At 41.7% G+C, this 17,606-nt stretch overlaps 1 protein-coding gene across 5 annotated transcripts in view; it reads left to right on the top strand.

Annotated features, from left to right (window-relative positions):
* RNF144B (ring finger protein 144B) overlaps positions 1–13,499 on the top strand; it is a 103,394-nt gene extending 89,895 nt beyond the window's left edge. For all 5 annotated transcript variants that reach the window (XM_068160842.1, XM_068160843.1, XM_068160844.1 and 2 more), the window contains 5 exons: positions 3,338–3,398; positions 7,471–7,675; positions 8,708–8,852; positions 10,563–10,652; positions 10,847–13,499. In XM_068160842.1, the coding sequence (XP_068016943.1) occupies positions 3,338–3,398; positions 7,471–7,675; positions 8,708–8,852; positions 10,563–10,652; positions 10,847–10,987 (642 nt within the window). In that variant the 3' untranslated portion in view covers positions 10,988–13,499. The remainder of the gene's footprint in view (positions 1–3,337; positions 3,399–7,470; positions 7,676–8,707; positions 8,853–10,562; positions 10,653–10,846) is intronic.
* The last annotated feature ends 4,107 nt before the right edge of the window (positions 13,500–17,606 follow it).

The raw sequence follows: 17,606 nt of genomic DNA on the forward strand, positions 1-17,606 counted from the left end.
AGGGAGCCTTCACTATTTTTATTTTTTGTCATGGATATTTTTACTTCAGGTGAAAGTTGCTGTTCTTGGTGAGAGCTCTTACATGTTCTTGTGCTCTGTAACAGGCATATTTTAACTTCAGGCATTGCTTACAAAGCATAGCAAATGAGAAAACTTACTTAACTCCCAACAGTCTGATAAGTCTCAAATGAACTTCAGGTCAGGAGGGGAGACTCCTTGCCTCTCATTTTCTTCACAGATTTTTATTGCAACCTTAACCCAGTATTTAAAAAACCCAAACAAAGCCCAGACTTGTCCTATAGCATTTCATTCTACATTGTGTAATTTCATAGCCTAGAATAAAAAACTGCTTTCTGACATCCTTTCATTCTCTTTTGGTCCTTTGCCATCTGCCAGGTTGCTGGTTTGCTTCCTTTCCATATCTCCATGCTAGGGGTGTGTGTTTGGTAGTGTAAGAAAGGAGGTGTTTGGGATGGGCTCCCATGTGGGGCTGGAGAAGCTGCGTGAGGATGAACAGAAAGAGATAAACACCTAATCCCTTTACTGCGCTTACGGTTGTCCTCGATTAAACATAAATGAGATTAAAAGTTCACTGAGGAAAAGGATTTGCAGGGTTGTTGGGAGGACCTGATAGGGTTGGTCTATCTTGCTTGCTTGCTTGCTTGCTTGCCTGCTTGCTTTCCTGCTTTCTTTCCTGCTTTCTTTCCTGCTTTCTTTCTTGCTTTCTTTCTTGCTTTCTTTCTTGCTTTCTGTCTTGCTTTTTTTTTTCTTTCTTTTCTTTCCCCCCTAAGTCGAGTTTGCACATGCAGCTTTGATGTGGCACTGAATTCAGGCAACAGCAGATTGTGCATTCCTTCTTTCTTGCCTAAAGATACTAAAACTGTGTGAGGATTCTGCTCAGCACCTTTCAAATTGAACTCCATCGGAATTCTGTTAGGAGCTGGTCTTTCAAAGCCTGGGGGAGCTGGTGGCAGAGGTGACTGATTGCATGTGTTCCATGCCCAGAAGGGCATGCAGGGTTGGGGAAGAAGCTAAGGATATGAAGGAAGAGGAGTGGGGCTGAGTGAAACCTGTGGGGAAGATTGGCATGGTAAGATGAAGGCTTCAATAGAAGAAAGGGAAGCTTTCAGCATTGACTCTACTGAAATAAAACTCCTAACACTGCTTCCACTGTAATTAAAAGGGGAGATTTTTAATACATGGGAAATTCTGGCCTCAATGGAACTGCCCTTGAAAAACTGTTTGTTAAAAGCAAAAGCAGGGACACAAAGACCCCAGACAGCTAAACAATTCACTCAAGTGGCTCTTACAGCATTGAGACTTGCTGTTTCAATTCATTCATAATGGAGGAAAATTTGAGGTAGTTGCCAATGCTCACCCAGCTAGAGAAAAGCAGATGACTCTTTTTGATTTCCAAACCCTATTTAGATCTGAAGCTGCCTTGTGAGCAATACTGAAATAATGTGCCTTGTGGGTTTTACATACCTTTGTCGGTTGGCTTAATTCTTTGCTGAAGCTACTGAACTTCACTCTTTTTTTTCTTGTTTAAGTTATTATTTGTTTGGTTTTGGTTTTTTTCAAGAGTACTTCAGCTGACTTCTGATGAACAGTGAAGGGTTTCCCAGGAAGCTGTATCTTACAGTCACATTTACACAATATTGTTTACTCATGCAAATAGTGTCATATTTAAAATAGTTTATACCCTGATTTCAGAAGCTGAGTGAGGACAGCACTTTTACCAAGGGCTGTCTTACTTGACTGAGAATATGTTTGGCAAAGATTTGTTCATGTTTCCCATTTTGATATTAAATTCTTTGATTTCTTCAACTCTGTCTATTAAGCAGCTTTGAACACTTAATTTTTGACATCACTTGGATTACGTTTTGCATGACATTGATTTAAGTCGAACAAATGATCCAAACATGTGCTTCTAAATGCAATTTTAATTTCATTGCTTCATAAAGCAATGTCATATTTTATAATGTACAAATGTATATATTAGTTTATTTACCTCTGAAAGCAAATGTATTCACTGTATCATATTTTAGACTCAAGGTGAGGAGAAAGTTCTTCACCGAGAGAGTCATTAGTCATTGGAATGGGCTGCCCAGGGAGGTGGTGGAGTCACCGTCCCTGGAGGTGTTCAAGAGGGGATTGGACGTGGCACTTGGTGCCATGGTCTAGTCATGAGGTCTGTGGTGACAGGTTGGACTCGGTGATCTTTGAGGTCTCTTCCAACCTTAGTGATACTGTGACATTAAATATATATTGAATTTTCTGTCTTTGTATTTCTTCTCACAAGTGTTATGTTGCACAGCCTAGAAGGATAGCAAAAGGCCAGTGTCTACAGAGGACACAATTTTGCCTTTTAAAGTAATCTGAGTGACTGTGGTGGGATGCTGAATGGGCAGGCTGAGAGCCCTTCACTTTAAAGCCGTCAGCTCTACACTGTCTCACAGCGCTTCAAATGATCAGGTCTTGTATTAGTATTAGTCTAGGTTTATTTTCAGTCAACAAGAAAGAAATTTTCTGTGCTGATACAGACCAAATAAAGAGAATAATCTCAGATTCTGAGTCCAACAGATGTGTCTCCTGAAGTGTTTGTGAAGTTGTTTTTTTTAACTCCTCCTTACTCCGTAGGCAGCTTTGCTTATTGGTTTTAAATAGGATACTTGGTTTTCTTACATAGGCTGGTAATTGGAGATTAGCGCATTTAGGCTTTCAGGTTGCCAGTTTAGTTACGGTAGTAAATAAAATGTATCAGCAAAGCATGTTTGTCTTTGCCAACCAAGTTTGTTAACTTCAGTCCAGTTCCCAGGGGGCTGATGTGTTTCTACAGCAAATTCCACCAGCAATGACATTGACTGTCTCAGCCCCAAACCCATAAAGTGAATAAAACATGGAAAGCAGGCTAGCTTTTAAGTTCTTGAGAGCCAAGTGACCTCTACTATTAAGACTGGGAGACATGAATGAAGAACTGTTCGTTTGAGCTATATTTCTATGCATGAACAGCATACTGCATTCAGCAAGGCTAACAGGCTGTGACCCTTTGTTACATTAAAGCAACATGAAATAAAACTGGGAAGCCTGAAGTAAATACAGAATCCACGGAGAAGGCTTTCCCACGCATGGTAAAAAAGACATGGGCTAAACTGCTGGGCTGAAATAATAGAGGTCCACAAACCACTTTCATCTTTTGGAGAAGGAAGTCAAGGTACAGAGGAGCATGGTGGTGAAAGAAAGAAAAGTAAGAAACTGAGAAAAGATGAATTTTGCTTATTAATTTTTGTCAAGTCTATGGTTCTAATGCTTTTTATGTGTTTGTTTCTCGTTTCAGATTGCCTGTCTGGTGCCTGTTGACCAGTTCCAGTTATACAAGAGGCTGAAGTTTGAACGAGGTGTGAACCTTTTGGTTTCTTTTACCTTTTCACGGTGTCAGTAGTGGTAGCAGTATTTCATATTGCAAAGACAAAGCCTACTCCTACTGTCTTTCTTTTGAAATGGTTTCAGAACAATTACTAGGTCTCACTGTGCTCCACAGACAAATGTAAAACTATTTCAGTGAAGCAGAATCAACAGAGTGGCATCTCACTGAAACACCATGCTTTCACTCAAGCTTGTAGGCAACACTCTCAGATTGTGGGCCTGAGGCTCCATTGCTCTTTCTGCAGCATGCTCATCCTGGGTCCCTGAGGTGGTAATTGTACTGATAGGACTAGATGTGATTCTGGAGGCTAGTGTAGGGTGCACCTTTAAAGACTCATTGCCCTCTACAACTACCTGAAGGGTGTGTGTAGCCAGGAAGGGGTTGGTCTCTTCTCCCAGGCAACCAGCACCAGAACAAGTGGACACAGTCTCAAGCTGCGCCAGGGGAAGTTTAGGCTCAAGGTGAGGAGAAAGTTCTTCACTGAGAGAGTAATTCCCCATTGGAATGGGCTGCCCAGGGAGGTGGTGGAGTCACCATCCCTGGAGGTGTTCAAGAGGAGATTGGATGTAGCACTTGGTGCCATGGTCTAGTCATGGGTCTGTGGTGTCAGGTTGGACTTGATGATCCTTGAGGTCTCTTCCAACCTTGGCTATACTGTGATACTGTGTGATACTCTATTTGTGGTTTTGCTTTGCATACATACTTAGATACAGATGGTTTGGGAACGTATATGAAAAGACAGATGACTCTCAAAGTTAGGTACAGTAATGCACTTGAGAAGAGGTTCAGATAGAGTACTGTATGGATTTTTACAGAATCTCACCTGACCTGAGTCATGGTGAATGACCACAAAATAGAAAAACTGCAAGATGAGTAGATTCAAGGATACCCCAGAATCTGTGGGCAGATACAGATTATAGCTATAATTTGCAAGCACTCAGGCAGAAAGAGAAAGAAAATAATCCCAAACCCTGCTTTGATATATTTTTTAATTTTTTTTTAATTTCTCTCTCCTATTTTACCTTCTTCTTGTTTATTTTTAACTCCTTAGGAAGTTCTTCAAGTTCAGAAGCCAAGCAGTGGCTTGTCTACAGACTAGACAGTGGAAATTAGAGTTTGTTAGATCACCATATTAAGGGGTGAAGAAAGAGAAACATTCTTGCATTACATTAATGTGTTTCATGTAATACCTTATTTTACCAGAATACTGTAGAACTAGTAATTGCCTGGTAACTCCTCCTTTATAACAAACCAAAGCTGAACTCATGATCTTTTGTCCAACTCCTGTTAAATCCTTTTTTTTTTTTTTGCTGCCTCCCACACACACAGAAGCCTGAAACTGTCTGTTTTTTAAATCCTCTTTTTCTTTCTTGCCCAAGTCTTACAAATCCTCCTATGTCTCTTCATTAGGCTTCTAAGATCTGTCTTCCTTCATGATGAGTAAAGCTGGCATCCAAGTGGCAGGCTTAAACATAGCCTTTTTGTCTTGCCTGTTGGCCCCAGCAATAAATGCAACTTACTGATGCCTAGGAACAATGATTCCTGCTAAGTAAAGCTGCTCTGGCCTGGTCACCAGCACTAATCCCAGCCCTGGCCAAGACCTTTTGTCTGTCCTGGATTTAGTGCTGCTCCCAAAGCTGACCTTCTTGGATTCTTCAATTGGACTTGGCTTATTAGCTTCTGCTGACCTGAAACTCTATTCTCAGACATGACCCTAACCTGGCCTGGGAAATGTTTTGTACTGCCCATCCAGGTCACTCTCTTCTCCTGCAAACAAATTTTGCAGCAGTGAAGCTGCAAACTATTTTGGTGTGGTTTTCATTCAGTAGAAAGCGAAATGTTTGTATGTTTGGGGTGGCAAAGAAAGTATATATATATATAATAAGAATATAAGCAATATATAAAGTATAATAAGAGTAAGTAATAATAAGTAATATATAAAGTATAATAAGAGTATAAGTATATAAAATAAGAGGAGAAACTGCAGCTAGATTCTTGAGGTGGCTGGAGGTAGATGATACAGGTGTTTTGCTGGCACTGCCTAAATTGTAGATGACAGCCATTGCCATGGATGTAGAAATTCTCCATAGATGTCAGAGCATTCTGACACAGACTTAAAAATTACCTGAAGTCGTCAGAGCCTTGTGTACTTGTGTGTCCTGCAGCCAGCAGAGGTGATCATCCTGATGCAGTTCCTCACTCTAAATGTTCTGGACAAGTGGGAGGAATGGATGGCTTTAGACAAACTGGAGTTTGTCAAGGTGAACAGACAGGTATAGCATAGTGGAAAAGAATTGAGGTTTTAGTGCACTTTAGGTGATGAGTTCTGTGGGGTGTCCGTCTCCCTGGATGTTCATGCATATATATGTAAATGCTAGAGAGCCTGGGAGAGAATTTTACTACTTTGAACACATTTTTAGTTGTACACTTCCTAATTTCTGAGTATCTGGATGCTGAATTGATACCACTGCTTTTCATGCTGACTGAAGCATCTGCTAGATACAGATCCACCAGCCCCCTTCACTGTGGGCTACTGGCAACCTCCAGTAAAGAAGTAGTGCAGGCAGGGGGTGTGTGCATTGGAGGAAGTGTCTTCAACTATTTCAGTGAACTTTGCCACAGAATATGTCTTGGGGCCCTTCTGCAGCCTTTTATTTCAAGTGGAACAATGTATAATCTGCTGGAGGTACAGAGAACATTACAATGCCTGTTGACATCTCACAGTCAGGGTTTTCCACCTGTTTCTGAGATATCCCCTCCATCTATTTATTTTCAGTATTGGTACCAGAGAAGGAAAGGCAGATAGCTATTACAGGAACAACAGTCTTTTCCTAAGGAGGCTCTGCAAAGTAGGAGTGTTTGGCTGCACCTGAGGGAATTGGACATGGGGTTGGAGCACCTCTGCTATGAAGAGAGGCTGAGGGAGCTGGGGTTGTTCAGCCTGGAGAAGGGGAGGCTCTGGGAAGACCTAATAGCGGCCTTCCAGTACCTGAAGGAGGCCTACAAGAAGGATGAAGAGAGACTGTTTACAAAGGCCTGAAGTGCTAGGACAAGAGTCATTAGCTTCAAACTAGAGAAGAGCAGATTTAGATTGGATGTTAGGAACAGGTTCTTTACTATGAGGCTGGTGGAACACTGGAACAGGTTGCCTGGGGAGGTGGTTGGGGCCCCATCCCTGGAGATATTCAGAGTGGGGCTCGACAGGGCTCTGGACAGCCTGATCTAGTTGAGAATGCCTCTGCTTACTGCAGAGGGGGTTGGACTAGATGGCCTTTGGAGGTCCTTTGCAACCCAGATCATAGAATCATAGAATCAATAAGGTTGGAAAAGCCCTTAAGGATCACCAAGTCCAACCGTCACCCATTCTGTGACTTGTGCCAGCAGAAAGCACACACACCTTGGACAGCCCTAACAATTAAGTGTTTCAGCTGGATTTCTGTTGCAAGCCCAAATTCCTTGAATAAAGGCTGGAATGTGAGAGGAAGAATCAACATTTATCATTCTCTGCCATGTGGTGATATCTGCAAATCAATGTCTCCACCCTGAATCTTGCTTCCACTGTTGTAATCTCATACCTGCCAAAGAACAATCATATTATAAAGTGAAAATCAGTTTGTAGGTAGAGGACAGATAATAAGGCATGGGAATTGCCTTGGTATTAATTTAATGGCAGTTCTGCCATTTACACGAAAGCTAATGCGTGGTGTGCACATGTGTGAAAGACATGTCACAAGATGTGTGCTTCTCAGCAAGCAGCCCTTATGTTCATCTTTTATATCTCCCTATAAAGGCAAAATATACGTTTCATGTTGTCTATTGCCGTTCTTGCCATGCTTCCAGTGCAGCTGTCTTAGCAGAGCACAACTAGAGAGCTGCCTAAAGAGGAGGAGTAGGCCCAAATGCTTGTGGGTATCATGGGCACAGAGGGCTTCAGCTTTCACACCCACCTGCAGAACTGGGGCTTGCTCACCTAGTCACATGCTGCTGGAATGAGAAGAGGATTGTGCAACCAGTTTTATTTCTCTCTCTCTGTTACATTTCAGAAGTTCACTTGGATCCCCAGAGAATGTGGTGCCCTGCAGCTGACTGCCAAACGGTGTGCCATATTGCACTGAGTGAGTCAGGAGCACCAGTGCCAGTGGAGTGCCCAGCTTGCCGCCTGACATTCTGTTCTTCTTGCAAGGAGGCCTGGCACCCACAGCGTCTATGCCAGGAAAACCTAACTACTCCAGTACTAACTGAGCAGGGGTAAGAGGAGAACTCCCAGAGGCAACATGGTCTTTCTCTTCTTTTTGGCATGGAGTGCTAGCTTTGTGCCTCATGCTAGTTTCATTGAATGGCTTCCTTATAACATCTCAGAGACTTTCCATTTCTCTTGACAGTTCCTAAGCATAATTCCAGTCTAAATATTAGTTAAATTATTAGTTGAAATTGGGTGCTTACCAAATCTGTGATGCCACTGACACTTCTGGTAGGTGAAACCCTTTGGGGCTTTGAATCTGCCTCCAGGCTTTGCTTGCAGGATTTGCATGCTAGAACTTTGACTTGTGCCCATAAGAAAAATCCAATACACTAATTTTCTGACATCCAAAATTCACTTATACTGTGACTAAGAAATCACCCCTGCTTAGTATTTATAGAATCTCATCATAGCTGACTCTTAACTCTTACACAGAGTGTAAGATGTCCCATTTGGTGTGAGACTTCTGATTTATTCTCATTTTGCTTAGGTATAACTAACTTACACATAAGGTTGCATAAGACATTAATCTACAGGAAAAAAAACAACCACCCTTTTGTGTTTAAATTATATAATATCTGTGGCCATCCATCTTTGTTTTCAGAATCAGATTTGGTTCAGTCAAATGCGTTCAAAGTTTTCTATAATCTTTTGCAAGAAATGAAAGACTTACTGAAAAATCTAAACATTGTGCTTGCTAGAGACTTCACCGAATAGGAATTACCCAGGAGCCATGATTTGTCTTCTTTAGGTTTGATCTTTGGCTTTGGTGGAGCTGAGGGCTATTTTCTTAGGCAGGGACAGTACTGTAAATGTTATGTAGCATAAAAGATCAAGGGAATGGAGTTTCACTTTTACATGCTCTTACAACTCGTAGTGAGCATACTTCAGTGTATTGTACTGAACATAACAAGCTTCATGCATTAAGACAACAACATTAGATGCTCTCTAAAATAATCACAGTATACTTTAGGCAGTGGAGGTGAATATCAACAGTAACTACATTCCCATTTCCCTTTAATATTTCCTTTTTCTTCTAGATCCCTTATTGGAACAGAGACAGAGGCACCAATTAAGCAGTGCCCAGTTTGCCGGATATATATTGAGCGAAATGAGGGATGTGCTCAGATGATGTGCAAGAACTGCAAGCACACATTTTGCTGGTACTGTCTACAGAACTTGGATGTAAGTGTTGCAACAAAAAGCAGCTAGTTAAAGGATAATGTGGTTGAGGCTATTATGAGGCCCTGTACAAGCTCTCCACCAATTTGCTGATATCCTAGTGTAGGTTTTAGCTCAGTTCTGCTTCTTACTTAATTTTTTGCCTCTCATTCATTGAGTGCTTTTTATTTATATCAACATTCTACTCCTATAAAGGATTATACCCATTGTGTGTAGGTCCTGTGCTAGGTCTTTGAGTGAAACGGGACAGACTGGTTCTTTCTGGAGGTCCCTTCCAGCACTTTGTCTCATTCCCTCTTCCAGTGCAGTGAAATTAGTTTGTTTGAGAGCTGGAAGTGTACTTGACCTGCTCCAACTGCAGCAGTCACAGCCTGTCCAAAAACTGGTTTGATGCTGGGTGAAGGGGATTGTTTCATGGACAAGTGTGTTAAGAGCTCATGTGGATTAGGTCACCTATACTACTCAATCTCTAGTGCCATGTTGGCTGAAGAGAGGAATTAGTTAGTAGGCTTGAGGATAAAAATGTTGGATTATGAACATGAACTATGAAGCACAGGTTGCTATTTATTTATCAGGTGACACCAACTAATCTCAACTAGTATCAACTTCAGGCGTCCATGCAGGATTATGAGTAGAGAATGTAATGTGCTTGTGTATATGACAGCTTCACTTTTTGGCATAGTCATCAGTAACAACTGTGGGAGTGTGAAAATTACTCGACATAAAATGTTAGATGCTGCTTGGCTTTTGTTTTCTTCCTTATTGTATTTCACAGCCAGAAACTGATGAAACTTCCTCATTCTTCGTCCTTCCTTTTCTCAGCATGCTAAGCAGGTTTCACTTAGTGTTATGTCCTCATTTATGTGTGTGAACGTGCTTCCTCAACACAAGTCTTACGCCCTGCCTCAGAGTGCATACAGTACACAGTGATTGCTTAACACCGCGCTGAACTGGAAGACTGTCAGATTCTCACAGACTCCACAGACACACTCATACCAAGTAATTATCCATTCAAAAGAGGAAGAAAAAACAAACTGTTGTTGTGTGATTCCAGTGTAGTTTTTCTAAATGTAGAGGGTTACAAGAGGTCCAGGTGTAGACGAAGGTAGTACCTGCCAAAGCCAAGAGCATGACTGAGGAACAAAAGAGGAAGCAGCCTCAGATTACAGCACAGCTAGCTGGGTGAGGGTAATGCAGGGTATTAGTCACCTTCTGAAGAAGAAATGGATTCTTTAATAAGTATTACTGGAAAAAGGGAAAGGAAACAGGGATCTTGCTTTTTTAATCTTCCTATTGAGCCTAGGAAGAATATTACTATAAAATGAGAGATAGCAGGAGAACATAGGGTAGAAGTACCTCGGGAATATGATCCCTCAAATTGCTAATTTTCAGAAATACCTGTTGTTTACAGGCCCCTTAATCATCACCAAATTACAGACTAGGGACTTGTGCAATAGGTGCAGTGCATATGCTCCTGCTTTTCAAAAGCAGGGGAGGGAGAGATGCTATACAATGGCTGAGGTCCCAAACACACCACACTTTTTGAAACTGCAAGAAGTTTCTCTAAATAATTATTTGAAAGACAGGTGAACTTGTCTGCTGACAGCTGGTAATTTTCAAGCAGCGTTAGGAAAGTTGTATTTCCAGTCCTGCCTTGAACCTTTGCCTGCAGTACTGTAACCTGCTCTCACAGCTTCTCCTTCTGTTTTCCAGAATGATATCTTCTTAAGGCACTATGACAGAGGCCCTTGCAGAAACAAGCTGGGCCACTCGCGGGCTTCGGTGATGTGGAACCGAACGCAGGTGTGTTCCCTGTCGGCTTAGCAGAGCTCTCGTGCTTTTGTGAATCAAAGAGATTTTACTCTTCAGTGAAGGACTGAGATGATTATTTACATGTTTTTATCTATTTTCTGTCACCTATGCTGTGCTTATGTATGATAACTTGTATTTTGTTTTCCGCATTAGCTAAACACGTTTTTCACCACCATGTTTTTCAGGTTGTGGGGATCCTTGTTGGACTAGGTATCATAGCATTGGTGACCTCTCCCTTGCTGCTTGTGGCATCTCCCTGCATCATCTGCTGCATTTGCAAGTCTTGCCGAAGCAAAAAGAAAAAACATAGCCCACCAACAACCTAAAGCTCTGTCTGTTTGAGCCTCTGTCTGTACAGCATATGTATGTGGGAAAGCACAATGGTTGTATTTTGGTGCCATACCTACCAAATAATACTCCTTTTTCTGCCAATTCTGAGGTTAAGTGCCTATTCTTTACAGGCTCCTCTATCACTAACCAGTCCCAGTGAAAAGTCTAGATAATTGTGCAGTACATATAGTATAAGCTTTTGCTTCATTAAAGTAAAATGGGACACTATTCAGTAGTCCATACTCTTAAATATGAGACCTCTAAAATGTTACCATCGTCATCAGCTGCACATGACTTGATCCTGCAGTATTACTTTGCCCTTGCAGCCCCAGTTGTTACTGTCATGTTTTCTGTGGGTTCTTCTTGATGCTCAGATTTCTCAGAAAGTTGTGGGTATTTTAGAAAAAGAGGATAGGGAGAAGCCTGATGAAGTTCTGTCCGCTAGCTTGTGTCCAGTTAAAGGTAACAAGATGTTAAGAAATGTATTTGACAGTTTCCTGTCAACTGGCTGCCATGGCATTTCTTTCAGAATTGAAATCAATTTGATTTATACTATTGATCTCAATTAAAGAAGTAAAATCCAACAAAACTATTTCCATCTAAGTTAGGGCTGTCCTTTGAGCAACTGGACTATCTTAAGAAAACTGTTATTTTCTCAGATCAAACCTGACAGATCTACCTTGAAATATTAGGAGTGTGCATATCCCCTGCCATTGGACATGCCTTTTGTCAGTAACATGTAGTGAACTTGCCATGAAGCTCATATTTTAAGAAAGGCCATGATGGAGTTCTCCTCTATAGATTTTTCAGATCCCACCTGGACACATTCCTGTGTCACCTGACCTGGGTGACAGGAAGGTTGAACTGGATCTCCAGAGATCCCTTCCAATTCCTACCATTCTATGATTCTGTGATACAGCTCCTAATTTTTGTGTGGTATTGGGATCTTGATTATGTGTTATGTAGGGTGGCTGCATGTGCATGGATATACCAAGTACATCGTGCACAGTTTCTTTTCTAGGTGATGATCAGTGTATTTTTTCAACAGCGTACATCAGGTGGCAGCAAGTACCCTGTTAAAAACTGATTCGGACCAGGCTAAGCCAAACTCTCCTTTAAACCTTATGAACATGCTGAAGTGAAGTGGGTATTTTTTTCTGTCCCACTCAAGGTTAACAAACTCAGTTATCAACAATTTTTAGTTACTCTAAATCTGGAAGGATGTCATTTATTGAACCCTTCATTTTAATTTGGCGCCTCACCACTGAACTGATTCTCTCTCTCTGTTATACCTGTTCACTGAAACCTCACTCAAGAGCTGGAGTTACCCCAGGCTTAGCTCCCTGGTGTTTATTTCCTTAAAGGCTGGTGCTCCTGACAACAGTGGCCAGTGATGGCTTTAGTTCTGGACTTCCGTCTGTGCATTTATCTATGGGAATTGATACGAGTTTGCACTATAGAATCCATTGTAATTCCAACCCCCTTTTGATAAGGGCTGCAAGGTTTTGAATGAGGTGCTCAGCCTGAGTGTTGTGTCACGCTCACCCTCCACTGGTCTGCCTTGCTCCACGCAAGGCACCTGAGGAGTGTTGTCAAGAGCGTCTTTGCTATTGCATTTGGCTGAGCCTCGGGAACTTTGCCTTCTTGGCAGCCGTAAATGTGACCTTTTTTGTGTTTAACTTCGATCTCTGGTTACTGTAACAGAAGTGGTAAATGTTCTTGTTTTGAGAAAGTGTAGTCTGTTGAGCAGACTAGCAGGGACAAAAGCCTTAAATTATATTGTCTGTTTTACTTTTTAACTGATTTCTTTTATAAATACTGTCTGACTTTGCTACCAGTCGTGACTGGAGGGCAGGCATTACTGCCAATGTTGAAAGGCTATATTTATTCTCCATCCACAGCTTCAAAGGGAAGCAGAAAGGTAGGCAGTACATTCTAAATACAGAGTGCAATGCAGGCAAATGCAATTTATAATAAACAGAATGCTTTCTTTATATGTTTTCTTTAAGAGTGATAACGATAAAGCTAGGGGGCACTTGTGACAGATTAGAGTGTCCAGCCCTTGGCTTTCTGCTGTTTTTCTACCTATGTTTTTATGGCACTACTGTCATTTCTGTTTTATTTATGAACTTGCAGTTGAGAGTCTTACTTTAAGGAAGCCTCAAGGACAAAGACACAGGAGCTGTACAGACGAGCATTGCAGTGTACCAATATCCCTTGCACGTTAAAATTTGTGGGGTTTTCACGTCTTGTGGTTTTACCAATGCACCCTGTGCTAGCCTGGTTTATTTCCTTGTCCTCTTCCTCTTTGCCTTATCCTTGTTTTGCTAAACTGCCTAATGGAATGAAGGTGTCTCATGTTTCCTTTTTTCATTAATATTGCTCTGTTAATGAAGCTGCCAAGTTCTTTCCTCTGTTAAAGAAACACAACTGATGGCAATTGTCTTGCCCAGAATGCACCAATGGACACAAAGTCACCATTTGTATTGTAATACAAATTCAACCTTTTTTGGTTTCTTAAATATTTTTTCACAGTTAATGCAGATCTCTCCACAGAGTGGGAATTTGATTAAACTATATGAAGGATAATATTTTATAAAAGCACTGCACACAGATGTATCTGTAAAGTCTGGGAAAACAACATTATTCCATTTATGTTTAATTCCTCAGTTTGAATTCAGATTAACTCCTTTCAGAGGCTAATTCCTACAGAGCAGAAGGGATATATGTCTTCTCCATGTGCACTTTCTATTGCTGGTGCCAGTCTAAGTGCCTGGTGGAGGCACCAAAAGCAGTAGAAATTCAGTAGGCAGGTGTTAGCACAGACACAATGTCCACCCAAGCATCTAAAGAGCTCATATGTGGATTGGTAGCAGTGGCCCAGGCTTTAGTTGGAGGTCTTTCCATAACAGCATGATGACCCATCCCTGGAGGTGTTTAAGACCAGGCTGGATGAGGCTCTGGCCAGCCTGATCTAGTGTGGGGTGTCCCTGCCCATGGCAGGGGGGTTGGAACTAGATGATCCTTGTGGTCCCTTCCAACCCTGAATGATACTATGATACTATGATGATAAGGAGAGCAGGAGCTACAGGCACACCTTCCACTGGTCATGTAGATGAAACAAATTGACCAAGACTGAAATACTTTAGAGCTTGAAAGAGAAGTCTTATGAAGATGAGTTTCTTAAAAAGGCTGTGTCCAGTGCACCATGGGTTTTCATTGCCTGAGAACACTTGAGAGCTTAACCCATTTGAACATGTTAACTCTGTTGACTGGAGCTGTACCTGTGCTGAAGTGGTGGGAGGAGTAGTGCCTGTTGCTTTCTTCTCCAGAAGGCAGCTATTTTGCACCACTGGTCCGGAGAACCAGTTTAGTGAGAACCTTTATACAGTGTTGGGTTTTGTTGTTTTTCTTTCAGTTTGGTATTTAACTTCATAAGAAAATTTCACTTTGTAAGAGATTCATTGCAAGCATGAGAAATAATGCTAACACAAATTGGAGAAAAAAACGGAATTCCAACTAGTTGTGACTTCTAAATGAATGTAGCTGTAAATCCACCCATGAACTCCATTGGTGTGATGTGGTGCATGTTAGTACCAGACTTCACCCCTTTTACCATCTTGCTTCTTTCCTCTGTGGCAGGTGGCTGATGTGGAGGTAGCACCCAGGGAAGAGCTCAGGGCCGTACAGCACACCACCCACCTTGCCTTCATCACCAGTTTGCCCTGGGGCCTTTAACTGAGGGACACATTGGGGTTTTTAGGCTGGTTGCATTACATTGACAATGATCCACAGACATCTCTCTCCCTTGGGAAACAAAAGTGACAGCTACAGTATTCCCTCTGAAGCAAGGGCATTCAGCCCTTCTGAAAATGGGGCTCTAAACGTTTAAAGGTCAGATTCTAAAATTGGAGACCACTGCTGGAAATCTGGATTTTTATTGCAGTTGGTTGCACTTCTCCATGGCCACATACTTCACTGTAATTTCCCAGCTGTCTCTGAAGCTGTATAAAATATAGCTGAGGATCCAGGTCAGCATGTCATGTCCATGTGTTAAAATGAGGATAATTCCTGCTTACAGAATCACCTGTCAATAAAAAGAAAATACCTGTCATGCTATAGCATAGATGCTTCCCTGCAGTATTTATTCTAGAACTATTGGATATAGTTACTGCTTCTGTTCAATAATAGATAGTTTATTAAAGATGGGGTTACATACCCCAAAGACAGGCGTGAGGGGTAGCAGTAATTAATGTTTCTGCAGTGCTTTAATGATGCTAAATGCTATTTACTGTTGTCTGTCCAATAATATAAAGTCCAAAGATAAGTTAAAAACTTTTACTCAAATGGGCTAAGGGTAGCTGGATCTTACCTTTATATTTGCTTGAAGATATACAAGTAGGCAGAAATCCTCTGCAGTTCCACAATGGGACAGTGAAATCAGCTTTAGGCTGCTCTGTTTTCTGTTACCACAGAGGGTGGCTGTGTTACAGTGCCTGCCACTTTAAAAAATTGAAGTCTGTTTTGCACTGTAATCTCCTTCTCCCAGTCACTCTCATCTTTTTCTCAAACAAATTCCTTTTGAGGTCGTATTTTTCATCCACTCTCTCAGACCAAAGATTCTTGAAGTGAAATTAGTAGATTTCTTTGTATGAGGATAAAACCCTTCCAACAATTTTCTCACAGGTTTTAATAAGAAATTTGATGCTGAGGTAAATGACCAAAGATAGAAATCCCAAATGTGACTTGTTTAGAAAAACTGATTCAGGGTGAAGCAGTTGTCCTGAAAGACCTGAATAAGGACTGCTTTGTTAGAGCTCATAGGTAAAGGAAGCCTACAGCTTTTCAGCTTCACAGGAGAAATGCTTCTATTGTTGAGCAGACCTTTTTGGAAATGTGCTGGGAAAAGAAAAATTGACATTAGGGCCACAAGGATGATCAGAGGGCTGGAGCACCTCTCCTATGAGGACAGACTGAAGGAGTTGGGGCTGTTCAGTCTGCAGAAGAGAAGGCTCCGAGGTGACCTAATTGTGGCCTTCCAGTATCTGAAGGGGGCCTACAAGAAGTCTGGGGAAGGACTTCTCAGGATCTCAGGTAGTGATAGGACCAGGGGGAATGGAATGAAGCTGGAGGTGGGGAGATTCAGGCTGGACGTGAGGAGGAAGTTCTTCACCATGAGAGTGGTGAAACCCTGGAATGGGTTGTCCAGGGAGGTGGCTGAGGCCCCGTCCCTGGAGGTGTTTAAGACCAGGCTGGATGAGGCTCTGGCCAGCCTGATCTAGTGTGGGGTGTCCCTGCCCATGGCAGAGGGGTTGGAACTGGATGATCCTTGTGGTCTCTTCCACCCTGACAGATACTATGATACTATGACATCCTATATACATATTTTTATTGCCTAAATCAAAACCCCCATCTTCTGTGTTGATGGGTTGGATGTGATGATCTTGAAGGTCTCTTCCAACCTGGTCTGGTCTGGTCTGGTCTATTCTATCCTATCCTATCCTATCCTATCCTATCCTATCCTATCCTATCCTATCCTATCCTATCCTATCCTCTATTTGGGATACAAGCCCCCCCGCAATCCTTCTAAGGCATCCTTATATAAGAAGATCGTTTAAAAAAGCATCAATATGAAAGATCGACAGAGTGTACAGGTTGTAAAGACATCTCACACCTGAGCATGCAGGATCAGACCCTAATTCCCTGATTCATGTGGTGGGCAATAAAGATGGGAAAATTTGCCTCTTCTGAAATAATGAGAATTGATTCTACTGTGGTCTACCTTACTGCTAAGATTATGGAAAACTTCAGCCTAACTTATTTGTTGTCTAGTTAGTAGAGTAACAGAGACTGAGATGAACAGTTGTGCTGAACAGAAAGCCCAAAGGTCTATTTTGTGTTACTACACTCAAGGTACCCAGAACCAATGTGTTTTTATAATTTAGAGCTACATTTTATGCTACTCACATATATTTTATAATTAGTAATTATAAAGTACCCATTTTTAAACAGCATTTCATAGATTTGTTTTAGTTCCATTCATACTGGAGTAATTTTCTTTGCTTCCCATGGAGAAGGTCATGGTGTTCCTGAAAGAGTAAACTCCTATGATTTGGTGCAGCCCACAGCAAAAGTTTACTCTCATTTTTCACTTGTATCAGAGGTTTTGTTATGATGCCTCAAGTTAATTAGTTCTTTGAATCAAGCAAATTTCTGTTGTTAGGAGAGTCATTTGCCTACCAGGAATTTTACTGAGTGTCATAATTTGGGCTATACAAGATGATATTGGTTGACAAGGTCCACCAGCTTTTGTGAGGACACAAACCCACTCTTTCCCATTCTGCCCAAGTGGCTTTGTCTTTTCTTGGCTGAAAATTATGGACTTCAGTCACTTGCTTGTGCCTTCTGGATGCCCAAGCAGAAGCAGCAGCTTCTGGTGGCCTCATGCCAGGTGATCCCAGACAGGTTGAATGTGTGATGCTGCAGTATGTTTGCAGTGAGTTGCTTGAATTTTAGGAAGGTGCCTAAGCTTTGTGGTTTGCTGGGGCCCATGCAGTGGATGTGATGTACAGAGAACTGATCTGGATGGCTTCAGGAGTGCTGCCAGCTGTACAG

This window comes from Melanerpes formicivorus, unplaced genomic scaffold, assembly GCF_026170545.1.
Source record: "Melanerpes formicivorus ecotype bairdi unplaced genomic scaffold, bMelFor1.0.p_v2 SCAF_53, whole genome shotgun sequence".
Taxonomy (NCBI): domain Eukaryota; kingdom Metazoa; phylum Chordata; class Aves; order Piciformes; family Picidae; genus Melanerpes; species Melanerpes formicivorus.